At 44.6% G+C, this 12411-nt stretch overlaps 1 protein-coding gene across 1 annotated transcript in view; it reads left to right on the top strand.

Annotated features, from left to right (window-relative positions):
- LOC112265799 (alpha-catulin) overlaps positions 1–12411 on the top strand; it is a 106165-nt gene that overhangs the window by 61358 nt on the left and 32396 nt on the right. The window contains exon 4 of the mRNA XM_042295211.1: positions 10053–10172. Coding sequence (XP_042151145.1) covers positions 10053–10172 — 120 coding nt within the window. The remainder of the gene's footprint in view (positions 1–10052; positions 10173–12411) is intronic.

Raw genomic sequence — 12411 nt, 5'->3', positions numbered from 1 at the left:
CGCAAACACTTCACTTTCATACCAGCCACATACAAACAGCATGATCCCTTTGATTGTTGGATAATTCCTTCTCGCATCTACGCACTCTCACCTTTTCCATTCACCTGTGGACTTCAATGCACAACACATCAGCTGTCTGTGACCAGGCAAAAAAAACTTTCTAAGCCAAACCTTCATATCATAACCGCAACACACAGCTTACATCATTGTCACCATATTAGCTAACATCAAGTCAACATAGCTACTAGAACTAAAACATTAGTAACCCTGCTACAATCATGCAGTAAATTGTACAGTTAGCAAGCAGTTTAGCAGTTACACCCATGGGCCCCGGGGCCAAAAAATGTATAAAACCAAAAGCTTACCAGAGTTCCAGTATTGGATAGCCATAGCCAGCTAGGTAACATAGCTTCCATCCCTGTTTGTGCCGGGTAAACAGGCTAAACTCGATAGCTGCATTTGCTAGCTAAGTGAGAGAAAAAAATGTAATATATAGCTTTCTCCTTGTTTCTTTCTCTCTCTTTGAGTCAACTACTCACCACATGTTATGTACTGCAGTGCTAGCTAACTGTAGCTTGTGCTTTGATTGGGTGGACAGCATGTCAGTCCACGCTGCAAGAGCTCTGATAGGTTGGAGGACGTCCTCCAGAAGTTGTCATAATTACTGTGTAAGTCTATGGAAAGGGGTGAGAACCACGTTTAGGTTTTATATTGAAATCAATGTACCCAGTGGAGGGCAGAAACTATCTGTCCTCCGGCTACGCCATGGTGCTACCCTACAGAGTGCTGTTGAGGCTACTGTAGACCTTCATTGCAAAATGGTGTGTTTTAATCAAGTATTTGTTGACGTGAATATATTTAGTATAGTGTCTATAAATATACTTTTTTTGTTTCACTATTTTTATGAAATTCACTGAGGAGGATTGTCCTTCCCTTCCTCCTCTAAGGAGCCTTCACTGACATAATACACACACAAAGACACAAATGCCCAGCACTGGTGACTCCATCTACTCTTTCAGATCTTATCAGAGCTCCATGATATAGTACAGGAGAACTCCATCCTCTGCTGCTCTGGGGATAATGGAAGAAGCACATTTACCGTTTCTCTACCTGGTGCTTTCAGGAAGAGGATGTACTCACACACAGGGTCCTGGGGGGGTAAGGGCCTAATCCCGTCTAGTCTAGTAAGGCCTGTTTGGACAGACGGGCGACGGGGCTGCTCCCATTACTGGCAAACACAATTTAATTTTGAACCCTGTCTCTGTCTGATAACAGCATAGCTCTTCTGCCTGGCCGGCAGGATGTCACTACTGTTTACCCTTCGAGACAGACCAAGCCTCTGACGCACACATGCACACATGTGCACGTGCACACACACACACACACACCATCACACTCACAACATCTCTCTCTCTCTCTCACACACACACACATACACACACATACACACTGCTCCAGATGGATGGATCACAGCATTATATAATGGATGATATTTTTGGGGGGTCTGAGGTGTGACAGGTTTGATGCATTATGCATCAGCTGACTTTGTTGGGTGATGCATGTCAGGTCAAACCATGTATCTTTGTTGGATTATGCATGTCAGGTCAAACCATGTATATTTGTTGGGTGATATATCTATCCTACCCTGCCTGTCTAAGGTCTTCGAAAGCCAAGTTAACAAACAGATCACCGACCATTTCGAATCCCACCGTACCTTCTCCGCTATGCAATCTGGTTTCCAAGCTGGTCATGGGTGCACCTCAGCCATGCTCAAGGTCCTAAACGATATCATAACCACCATCGATAAGAGACAATACTGTGCAGCTGTATTCATCGACTTGGTCAAGGCTTTTGACTCTGTCCATCACCACATTCTTATCGGCAGACTCAACAGCCTTGGTTTCTCAAATGACTGCCTCGCCTGGTTCACCAACTACTTCTCAGATAGAGTTCAGTGTGTCAAATCGGAGGGCCTGTTGTCCAGACCTCTGGCAGTCTCTATGGGGGTGCCACAGGGTTCAATTCTCGGGCCGACTCTCTTCTCTGTATACATCAATGATGTCGCTCTTGCTGCTGGTGATTCACTGTTCCACCTCTACGCAGACGACACCATTCTGTATACTTCTGGCCCTTCTTTGGACACTGTCCTAACCTCCAGACGAGCTTCAATGCCATACAACTCTCCTTCCGTGGCCTCCAATTGCTTTTAAATGCAAGTAAAACTAAATGCATGCTCTTCAACCGATCGCTGCCCACACCTGCCCGCACGTCCAACATCGCTACCCTGGACGGTTCTGACTTAGAATATGTGGACAACTACAAATACCTAGGTGTCTGGTTAGACTGTAAACTCTCCTTCCAGACTCACATTAACTCCATATCCAAAATTAAATCTAGAATCGGCTTCCTATTTCTCAACAAAGCATCCTTCACTCATGCTGCCAAACATACACTCGTAAAACTGACTATCCTACCGATCCCTGACTTCGGCCATGTAATTTACAAAATAGCCTCTAACACTACTCAAAATGCAAATTAATTACTTAAAAATCATACAATGTGATTTTCTGGATTTTTGTTTTAGATTCCGTCTCTCACAGTTGAAGTGTACCTATGATAAAAATGACAGACCTCTACATGCTTTGTAAGTAGGAAACACTGCCAATTTTGCAGGTTATCAAATACTTGTTCTCCCCACTGTATAAACGCAACGTAACGTATTGGTTTCATGAGCTGAAATAAAAGATGCCAGAAATGTTCTGTACGCACAAGAAGCTTATTTCTCTCAAATTCTGGGCACACATTTTTTTTTCTATCCTGTTAGTGAGCATTTCTCCTTTGCCAAGATAATCCATCCACCTGACAGGTGTGGCATATCAAGAAGCTGATTAAACACCACGATAATTCACAGGTGCACCCTGTCCTGAGGACAATAAAAGGCCACTCTAAAATGTGCAGTTTTATCACCCAACACAATGCCACAGAACTCTCAAGTTTTGAGGTACTGTGCAATTGGCATGCTGACTGCAGTAATGTCCACCAGAGCTGTTGCCCATAGAATGTTAATTTCTCTAGCCGCCTCCAACATCATTTTAGAGAATTTGGCAGTATGTGCAACCGGCCTCACAACCGCAGACCACATGTAACCACGCCAGCCCAGGAACTCCACACCCAACTTCTTCACCTGTGGGATCGTCTGAGACCAGCTACCCGGACAGCTGATGAAACTGAGATGTATTTCTATCTGTAATAATGCACTTTTGTGGGGAAAAACCCATTCTGATTGGCTGGGGCTGGCTCCCCAGTGGGTGGGCTAGGCTGCACCCCACCCAGTCGTAAAATCCATAGATTAGGAGCTAATGAATTTATTTAAATTGACTGATTTCCTTATATGAACTGTAACTCAGTCAAATCGTTGCCATTTTCTCTTTTATATTTTTGTTACCTGTAGTTCCCCAGAACAGTTTATCCAGTCACGTGTTTGTTAGTAAATAGCACAACGTGAGAAAGCGGGAGCAGGTGAGTCCGGCTGTGTATTGACAGGGGTCGCGTTTTATATTGAAAGTGTTTTTTTTCTTCAACAGAGTCATAGAGGGTCTCTCCCCGTTCGCCATCCTCCTATTGTAGTGGGCCACCGAAAACATCTCTTGGGAAATTCCCCTCCTAATCCTGATGTGGCCCAGCCTGCACTAACTTATCTTGTAAAGATCCATTCATATATTTTGGCCACTCTCTGGGATCTTTCTATGTTTTTTGTCTGGGCATCGGATTTAGCAACAGCACCACTACTGTCATCAGGGAGTGGGAGCGACAAGTCTGGGTCCAAGATAGTAGGGTCTTCGCTGGCATTGTTTGGAGGTGTGGCTAGGCCTGGTGCGACCCACCTGTTCTTGTCCAGCCAGAGAGCTGTCCTCATCAGTGGAAGTGCATGGCTGGACTCCTCCGGTTTGCCCTCTTCGCTGCTAGAATCAGCGAAGGGGGGCTCGTTGTATGAATGGCCTGTCCTCGTAGGCTTGTCATTCTCCACACCGGCTGATGGACATTGCTGCACACTGATACATTTCACCAGCGAATTTCTTTGGTTTATAGATTGTGCCTCTTTTCTCATTGTTTAAAAAAAAAAATCACTTCCTGATAGTTTGTCTCTTAGATATGGTAGCAAATTGTTTCAAATCTCTAGATTTCTTTCAGCTAAAATGATATCCACAAGTAGTAGCTAGCTAACGTTAACATGCTAGGTTAGGCTGTTGCCTTAAATCACTAATCGTCTTCGTCACACACAATTATTCATTTTTATTCATATTTCTCAATTGGATAAACCCATAAAAACACACACATCACCATAGCTACCAAAAATAGTGGGAGTGAACTTCAAGAGAAGCAGGAATGGGGTGGGGGCGGGAACTGGGTGGGACGGGAACTGCAGCAACGCTATGATCTGGTGGCTTGGGTCCTGCGGGCGGTGTAGTAACCGATCACGGGCACCGGAGTGCGGCAGCCAATTGTCAAAATGCCGCCTCATTCAAGTGCTGCCATAGGCGACAGCCTAATCTTGCCTATTGGGAGGGCCGGAAAACTATAGTTTTCCTTCACAGAAAATACATTCGTGCAATACCCAAATAGCTTAATTTTCATGAACAGAAGTGGAACTCTATTAGTTTTTGTTGTTGTTGCAAAAACAGTGCATGGCCATCATATTTCTATTTATCATGAAATAATGTAGCTAGCTACATTTCCTAATGTTTTGCTCAAAGTTAATCTGGAATTTTACCGGAGAAAAGTCGGCTGGCTAGTGGCTACACATTGAGAAAAACCTACACATCAGCCAGAGCGCTGTCTGCTGATAGAATGCCTGTTCGTGAATTGTGCAACTGAAGCACAAAGTTAGTATGATGCCAAGCAGAAATTACAATAAGCATTTTAGATATGCGTTTACAAAACGCAACATGAGATTTATTACGTGTATTATGTTTTTCCTGCATTAAATGAATGATGCCTTAACGCGACCCCTAAGTAAGTTACTGAACTAATAAGGTGACGGGGCATAATATTATGTAAACTTTGTACCGTGTTTAAGAACTCAATGCCCTTTGGATGAGTTATCTGTACAGCTGCCACTGCTATATTTTGATTTCCGTGCATTTTTCTCCTCTCCGTTCTCTGTCTGCTCCTCCCTCATCTTCTCCGAGCATTGGCCCGTTGCCCTAGTGACTCCAGACCCACAGCGTGTGCACATGCCGCTTCAGAGCAGACAAGCATGCGTCAAAACTTTGTTAATTTGCACAATGTCTGTCGTTCACACTCGATTGTAAATGTTCAGACTCACCGAAAATGACACAGTAGCTCCTACCTTCGTGTTGTGTAAAAAAATACAATAATAATATATATTTTTTAAATTTCTCAGTTGAAGCTGACATTTCTCATCAAGTAGCATCTCAAAATTACAACGGAAATAGACTAGGTGATTTAGTGGTTCTATTTCCGATAAAAAATATATCAACAAAATAGACTGGCCAATCGATGACACGAATCATGGATGCTATACTGGGCAATCAGTTTGCTTTGTTTGCATATTTAGCTAGCAGCCTCCATAGAAATTCGCTATTACTTGTGCTAATTTTGTTAGCATTCTTGTAACAGATGCCCAATGTGTTTTTTGTTGTTTTTTGGCGTCCCCGTGTGTACTAAGCCGGAAATACCGCAAATCCCGGAATGAGAGGCCGATATGACAATATAAAAAATCATATGTCATTAAGTAACACACACAACATTTACTCCTTCCTTTTTGCAGAGAAATCACAGGTCACCCCTTACCCCACATTGTGTGTTCCAGTGTGAACAGTAAAGGGGATTGGGGTAAATCACTGTGATTTGATTGGTATCTCAAGAGCCACCCAGCCTCAGGCCCATAGTGATAACTCCTGAGACATGGAGGCATGACCATCCATCCTCCTTCCCTTCCCTCGCTCCCCTTCCCTCGCTCCATCTCTCACCCCGTTCATCAGACGTATGGGACACAATTCCACTTGCTGTCACAATGACCTTTTCCTGTTTCTACAGACAGGTCCTCTATGTTGTTGAAGTCAGTCAGTCATGACAAGCTGGTCTACTGAACACTTTGGCTTGAAAGTGAATGTGATGGCCATCACTTGTATGACGAGGCCCACGTTGAGTCTGGGTAACAATTTGCTTTGCTGCCTCGTTCAGTATCTAGAACCCCATTTACACACACAATGTAGTATCTCTCACAGCACCTTTAGTCCATCTCTCAAGACCTGGTTCGGACAGAAAGCTGTTGCCATTTTTGAATTCTGTGTATAATATTTGATGTTAAAGTGAGAGTGGTTATGTGTAATGTGTGGTAGTTATCAAATCAAATCAAATTTTATTTGTCACATACACATGGTTAGCAGATGTTAATGCAAGTGTAGCGAAATGCTTGTGCTTCTAGTTCCGACAATGCAGTAATAACGAACAAGTAATCTAACTAACAATTCCAAAAAAACTACTGTCTTATACACAGTGTAAGGGGATAAGGAATATGTACATAAGGATATATGAATGAGTGATGGTACAGAGCAGCATAGGCAAGATACAGTAGATGATATCGAGTACAGTATATACATATGAGATGAGTATGTAAACCAAGTGGCATAGTTAAAGTGGCTAGTGATACATGTATTACATAAGGATGCAGTCGATGATATAGAGTACAGTATCTACGTATGCATATGAGATGAATAATGTAGGGTAAGTAACATTATATAAGGTAGCATTGTTTAAAGTGGCTAGTGATATATTTACATCATTTCCCATCAATTCCCATTATTAAAGTGGCTGGAGTAGAGTCAGTGTCATTGACAGTGTGTTGGCAGTAGCCACTCAATGTTAGTGGTGGCTGTTTAACAGTCTGATGGCCTTGAGATAGAAGCTGTTTTTCAGTCTCTCGGTCCCAGCTTTGATGCACCTGTACTGACCTCGCCTTCTGGATGACAGCAGGGTGAACAGGCAGTGGCTCGGGTGGTTGATGTCCTTGATGATCTTTATGGCCTTCCTGTAGCATCGGGTGGTATAGGTGTCCTGGAGGGCACGTAGTTTGCCCCCGGTGATGCGTTGTGCAGACCTCACTACCCTCTGGAGAGCCTTACGGTTGAGGGCGGTGCAGTTGCCATACCAGGCGGTGATACAGCCCGCCAGGATGCTCTCGATTGTGCATCTGTAGAAGTTTGTGAGTGCTTTTGGTGACAAGCCAATTTCTTCAGCCTCCTGAGGTTGAAGAGGCGCTGCTGCGCCTTCCTCACGATGCTGTCTGTGTGAGTGGACCAATTCAGTTTGTCTGTGATGTGTATGCCGAGGAACTTAAAACTTGCTACCCTCTCCACTACTGTTCCATCGATGTGGATGGGGGTGTTCCCTCTGCTGTTTCCTGAAGTCCACAATCATCTCCTTAGTTTTGTTGATGTTGAGTGTGAGGTTATTTTCCTGACACCACACTCCGAGGGCCCTCACCTCCTCCCTGTAGGCCGTCTCATCGTTGTTGGTAATCAAGCCTACCACTGTTGTGTCGTCCGCAAACTTGATGATTGAGTTGGAGGCGTGCATGGCCACGCAGTCGTGGGTGAACAGGGAGTACAGGAGAGGGCTCAGAACGCACCCTTGTGGGGCCCCAGTGTTGAGGATCAGCGGGGAGGAGATGTTGTTGCCTACCCTCACCACCTGGGGGCGGCCCGTCAGGAAGTCCAGAACCCAGTTGCACAGGGCGGGGTCGAGACCCAGGGTCTCGAGCTTGATGACGAGCTTGGAGGGTACTATGGTGTTGAATGCCGAGCTGTAGTCGATGAACAGCATTCTCACATAGGTATTCCTCTTGTCCAGATGGGTTAGGGCAGTGTGCAGTGTGGTTGAGATTGCATCGTCTGTGGACCTATTTGGGTGGTAAGCAAATTGGAGTGGGTCAAGGGTGTCAGGTAGGGTGGAGGTGATATGGTCCTTGACTAGTCTCTCAAAGCACTTCATGATGACGGATGTGAGTGCTACGGGCGGTAGTCGTTTAGCTCAGTTACCTTAGCTTTCTTGGGAACAGGAACAATGGTGGCCCTCTTGAAGCATGTGGGAACAGCAGACTGGTATAGGGATTGATTGAATATGTCCGTAAACACACCGGCCAGCTGGTCTGCGCATGCTCTGAGGGCGCGGCTGGGGATGCCGTCTGGGCCTGCAGCCTTGCGAGGGTTAACACGTTTAAATGTCTTACTCACTTCGGCTGCAGTGAAGGAGAGACCGCATGTTTTCGTTGCAGGCCGTGTCAGTGGCACTGTATTGTCCTCAAAGCGGGCAAAAAGTTATTTAGTCTGCCTGGGAGCAAGACATCCTGGTCCGTGACTGGGCTGGGTTTCTTCCTGTAGTCCGTGATTGACTGTAGACCCTGCCACATGCCTCTTGTGTCTGAGCCGTTGAATTGAGATTCTACTTTGTCTCTGTACTGGCGCTTAGCTTGTTTGATAGCCTTGCGGAGGGAATAGCTGCACTGTTTGTATTCAGTCATGTTACCAGACACCTTGCCCTGATTAAAAGCAGTGGTTCGTGCCTTCAGTTTCACACAAATGCTGCCATCAATCCAAGGTTTCTGGTTAGGGAATGTTTTAATCGTTGCTATGGGAATGACATCTTCAACGCACGTTCTAATGAACTCGCACACCGAATCAGCGTATTCGTCAATGTTGTTGTCTGACGCAATACGAAACATCTCCCAGTCCACGTGATGGAAGCAGTCTTGGAGTGTGGAGTCAGCTTGGTCGGACCAGCGTTGGACAGACCTCAGCGTGGGAGCTTCTTGTTTTAGTTTCTGTCTGTAGGCAGGGATCAACAAAATGGAGTCGTGGTCAGCTTTTCCGAAAGGGGGCGGGGCAGGGCCTTATATGCGTCGCGGAAGTTAGAGTAACAATGATCCAGGGTCTTTCCACCCCTGGTTGCGCAATCGATATGCTGATAAAATTTAGGGAGTCTTGTTTTCAGATTAGCCTTGTTAAAATCCCCAGCTACAATGAATGCAGCCTCCGGATAAATCGTTTCCAGTTTGCAGAGAGTTAAATAAAGTTTGTTCAGAGCCATCGATGTGTCTGCTTGGGGGGGATATATACGGCTGTGATTATAATCGAAGAGAATTCTCTTGGTAGATAATGCGGTCTACATTTGATTGTGAGGAATTCTAAATCGGGTGAACAGAAGGATTTGAGTTCCTGTATGTTTCTGTCATCACACCATGTCACGTTAGTCATAAGGCATACGCCCCCACCCCTCTTCTTACCAGAAAGATGTTCGTTTCTGTCCGCGCGATGCGTGGAGAAACCCGCTGGCTGCACCGCTTCGGATAGCGTCTCTCCGGTTAGCCATGTTTCCGTGAAGCAGAGAACGTTGCAGTCTCTGATGTCCCTCTGGAATGCTACCCTTGCTCGGATTTCATCAACCTTGTTGTCAAGAGACTGGACATTGGCGAGAAGAATGCTAGGGAGTGGTGCACGGTGTGCCCGTCTCCGGAGTCTGACCAGAAGACCGCTTCGTTTCCCTCTTTTTCTGAGTCGTTTTTTTGGGTCGCTGCATATAATCTACTCCGTTACACTGGTTGTAAGGCAGAACACAGGATCCGCATCGCGAAAAACATATTCTTGGTCGTACTGATGGTGAGTTGACGCTGATCTTATATTCAGTAGTTCTTCTCGGCTGTATGTAATGAAACCTAAGATGACCTGGGGTACTAGTGTAAGAAATAACACGTAAAAAAACAAAAAACTGCATAGTTTCCTAGGAACGCGAAGCGAGGCGGCCATCTCTGTCGGCGCCGGAAGTAACATGTAATAGTGTTCCTGATCTTCCCATCTAATTACTGTAACAGTGTTCCTGATCTTCCCATCTAGTTACTGTAATAGTGTTCCTGAGCTTCCCAGCTGTAGTTACTGTAATAGTGTTCCTGAGCTTCCCAGCTGTAGTTACTGTAATAGTGTTCCTGATTTTCCCAGCTGTAGTTACTGTAATAGTGTTCCTGATTTTCCCAGGTGCTAGTAACCCTGGAGCAGCTGGAGAGAGTGAGCACCTTCCAGGAGTTTGTCCAGATCTTCAGCCAGTTTGGGAACCAGATGGTGGAGTTCGCCCACCTGACCGGGGACAGACAGAATGTGAGTACCGTCCCTCTCTGAAAGGGTATTGGTCAAGCCACTCTTCTTTCCCCTCCAGCTCTCACATTGTTAGAGAGAGCACTAGAACAGTCTGCTGCACCCGGCCTCACCCTACTAGAATCTGAATTCAAATTGTTTGCTGATGATCTGGTGCTTCTGTCCACAACCATGGAGTGTCTACAGCAGCACCTAGATCTTCTGCACAGATTCTGTCAGACCTAGGCCCTGACAGTAAATTTCAGTAAGACAAAAATAATGGTGTTCCAAAAAAAGGTCCAGTTGCCAGAACCACAAATACAAATTCCAGGGGCCTTCTATGCCATCAAAAGGAACATAACATTTGACATACCAATTAGGATCTGGCTAAAAATACTTGAATCAGTTATAGAACACATTGCCCTTTTATGGTTGTGAGTTCTGGTGTCCGCTCACCAACCAAGAATTCACAAAATGGGACAAACACCAAATTGAGACTCTGCATGCAGAATTCTGCAAAATATCCTTTGTGTACAACGTAAAACACCAAATAATGCATGCAGAGCAGAATTATGCCCGATACCCGCTAATGATCAAAATCCAGAAATGAGCCGTTAAATTCTACAACCACTTAAAAGGAAGCAATTCTCAAACCTTCCATAAAAAAGCCATTACCTACAGAGAGATGAACCTGGAGAAGAGTCCCCTAAGCAAGCTGGTCCTGCGGCTCTGTTCACAAACACAAACAGACCCCACAGAGCCCCAGGACAGCAACACAATTAGATCCAACCAAATCATGAGAAAACAAAAAGATCATTACTTGACACATTGGAAAGAATTAACAAAAAACTGAGCAAACTAGAATGCTATTTGGCCCTAAACAGAGAGTACACAGTGGCAGAACACCTGACCACTGTGACTGACCCAAAATGAAAGAAAACTTTTGACTATGTACACTCAGTGAGCATAGCCTTGCTATTGAGAGAGGCCGCCGTAGGCAACCCTGGCTCTCGAGAGATGACAGGCTATGTGCACACTGCCCACAAAATGTGGTCTTTACTAACCTCCTGCCAAATGTATGACCATATTAGAGACACATTTCCCTCAGATTACACAGACCCACAAAGAACTCAAAAACAAATCCAATTTTAATAAACTCTCATTTCCATACCACAGTGTGCCATCACAGCAGCCAGATGTATGACATGTTGCCACAAGAAAAAGGCAACCAGTGAAGAACAAACATCATTGTAAATACAACCAATACAACCTATTTTTATCCCTTTTGTACTTGAACTATTTGCACATCTTTACAACACTGTACGTAGACATGACATTTTGAAATGTCTTTACTCTTTTGGAACTTGTGTGAGTGTAATATTTACTGTTCACTTTGATTGTTTATTTCACTTTTGTTTATTCATTTCACTTGCTTTGACAATGTAAACATATGTTTCCCATGCCAGTAAAGCCCCTTGAATTAAATTGAGAGAGAGACTATAAAGATCTAAAAGCCATGTGCTTTCCAGCTTGTAAAAAGGGGCTCCTGTCTTAATGAATCAAGTGAGTGTCTGTGCGTGTGGGAGAGAGAACCGTACAGTACCGTAAGCCATGTTGGCTCCACATCCACTCAGAGTACGAGATGACACCGATAGCAGGGTATGTATGACGAGCCCCTGCTGCCCTCACACACGTGCATATACACACACTCCAGGGCCTCTGCACCAGCAGGGATAGTGTAGGTGTGTTTAGACAGACGGCAGGACCAATGCGTGGGTCAAATCTGACTCACATCTCAAAGGAGTGATTACGTCATCAAAACAAAATGTGCCTCAAACAAACCCTCTGGAGGCCAAATTAAGTTGTAAAACTGTACATACATCTTTGTATCATACGTTTTCAAGAAATAATGATGCCAGAAAGTTATAACTCTGTTCCCTGTAGTGCCAGAGTCTGCTAATCCTGCTTTGAGTCATACACAGTCTCTATGTACGTGTTCAAATTGGCACCCTATTCCATATATAGTGCACTACTTTTGACCAGTGCCCATAAGGTCAAAAGTTGTGCACTACACAGGGAATAGGTTGTTATTCTGGATACAGACTGCGCTAGCTAGCTGATGAAAAGTGAATCGTTATGATATGGAGATGAAAATATTCAAATACTTTGTTTTCCGTCTGGAAATCTACTGAGACTAACCGAGTAAAGAGCAGGAGAATATATACTGAACAAGAATATAAAACGCAACATGTAACAATTTCAT

The sequence above is a fragment of the Oncorhynchus tshawytscha genome, linkage group LG13 (genome assembly GCF_018296145.1).
Source record: "Oncorhynchus tshawytscha isolate Ot180627B linkage group LG13, Otsh_v2.0, whole genome shotgun sequence".
Classification (NCBI taxonomy): Eukaryota; Metazoa; Chordata; class Actinopteri; order Salmoniformes; family Salmonidae; genus Oncorhynchus; species Oncorhynchus tshawytscha.
Note: the sequence above shows the minus strand (reverse complement) of the source record. Positions and strands in the feature narration are given on the sequence as shown.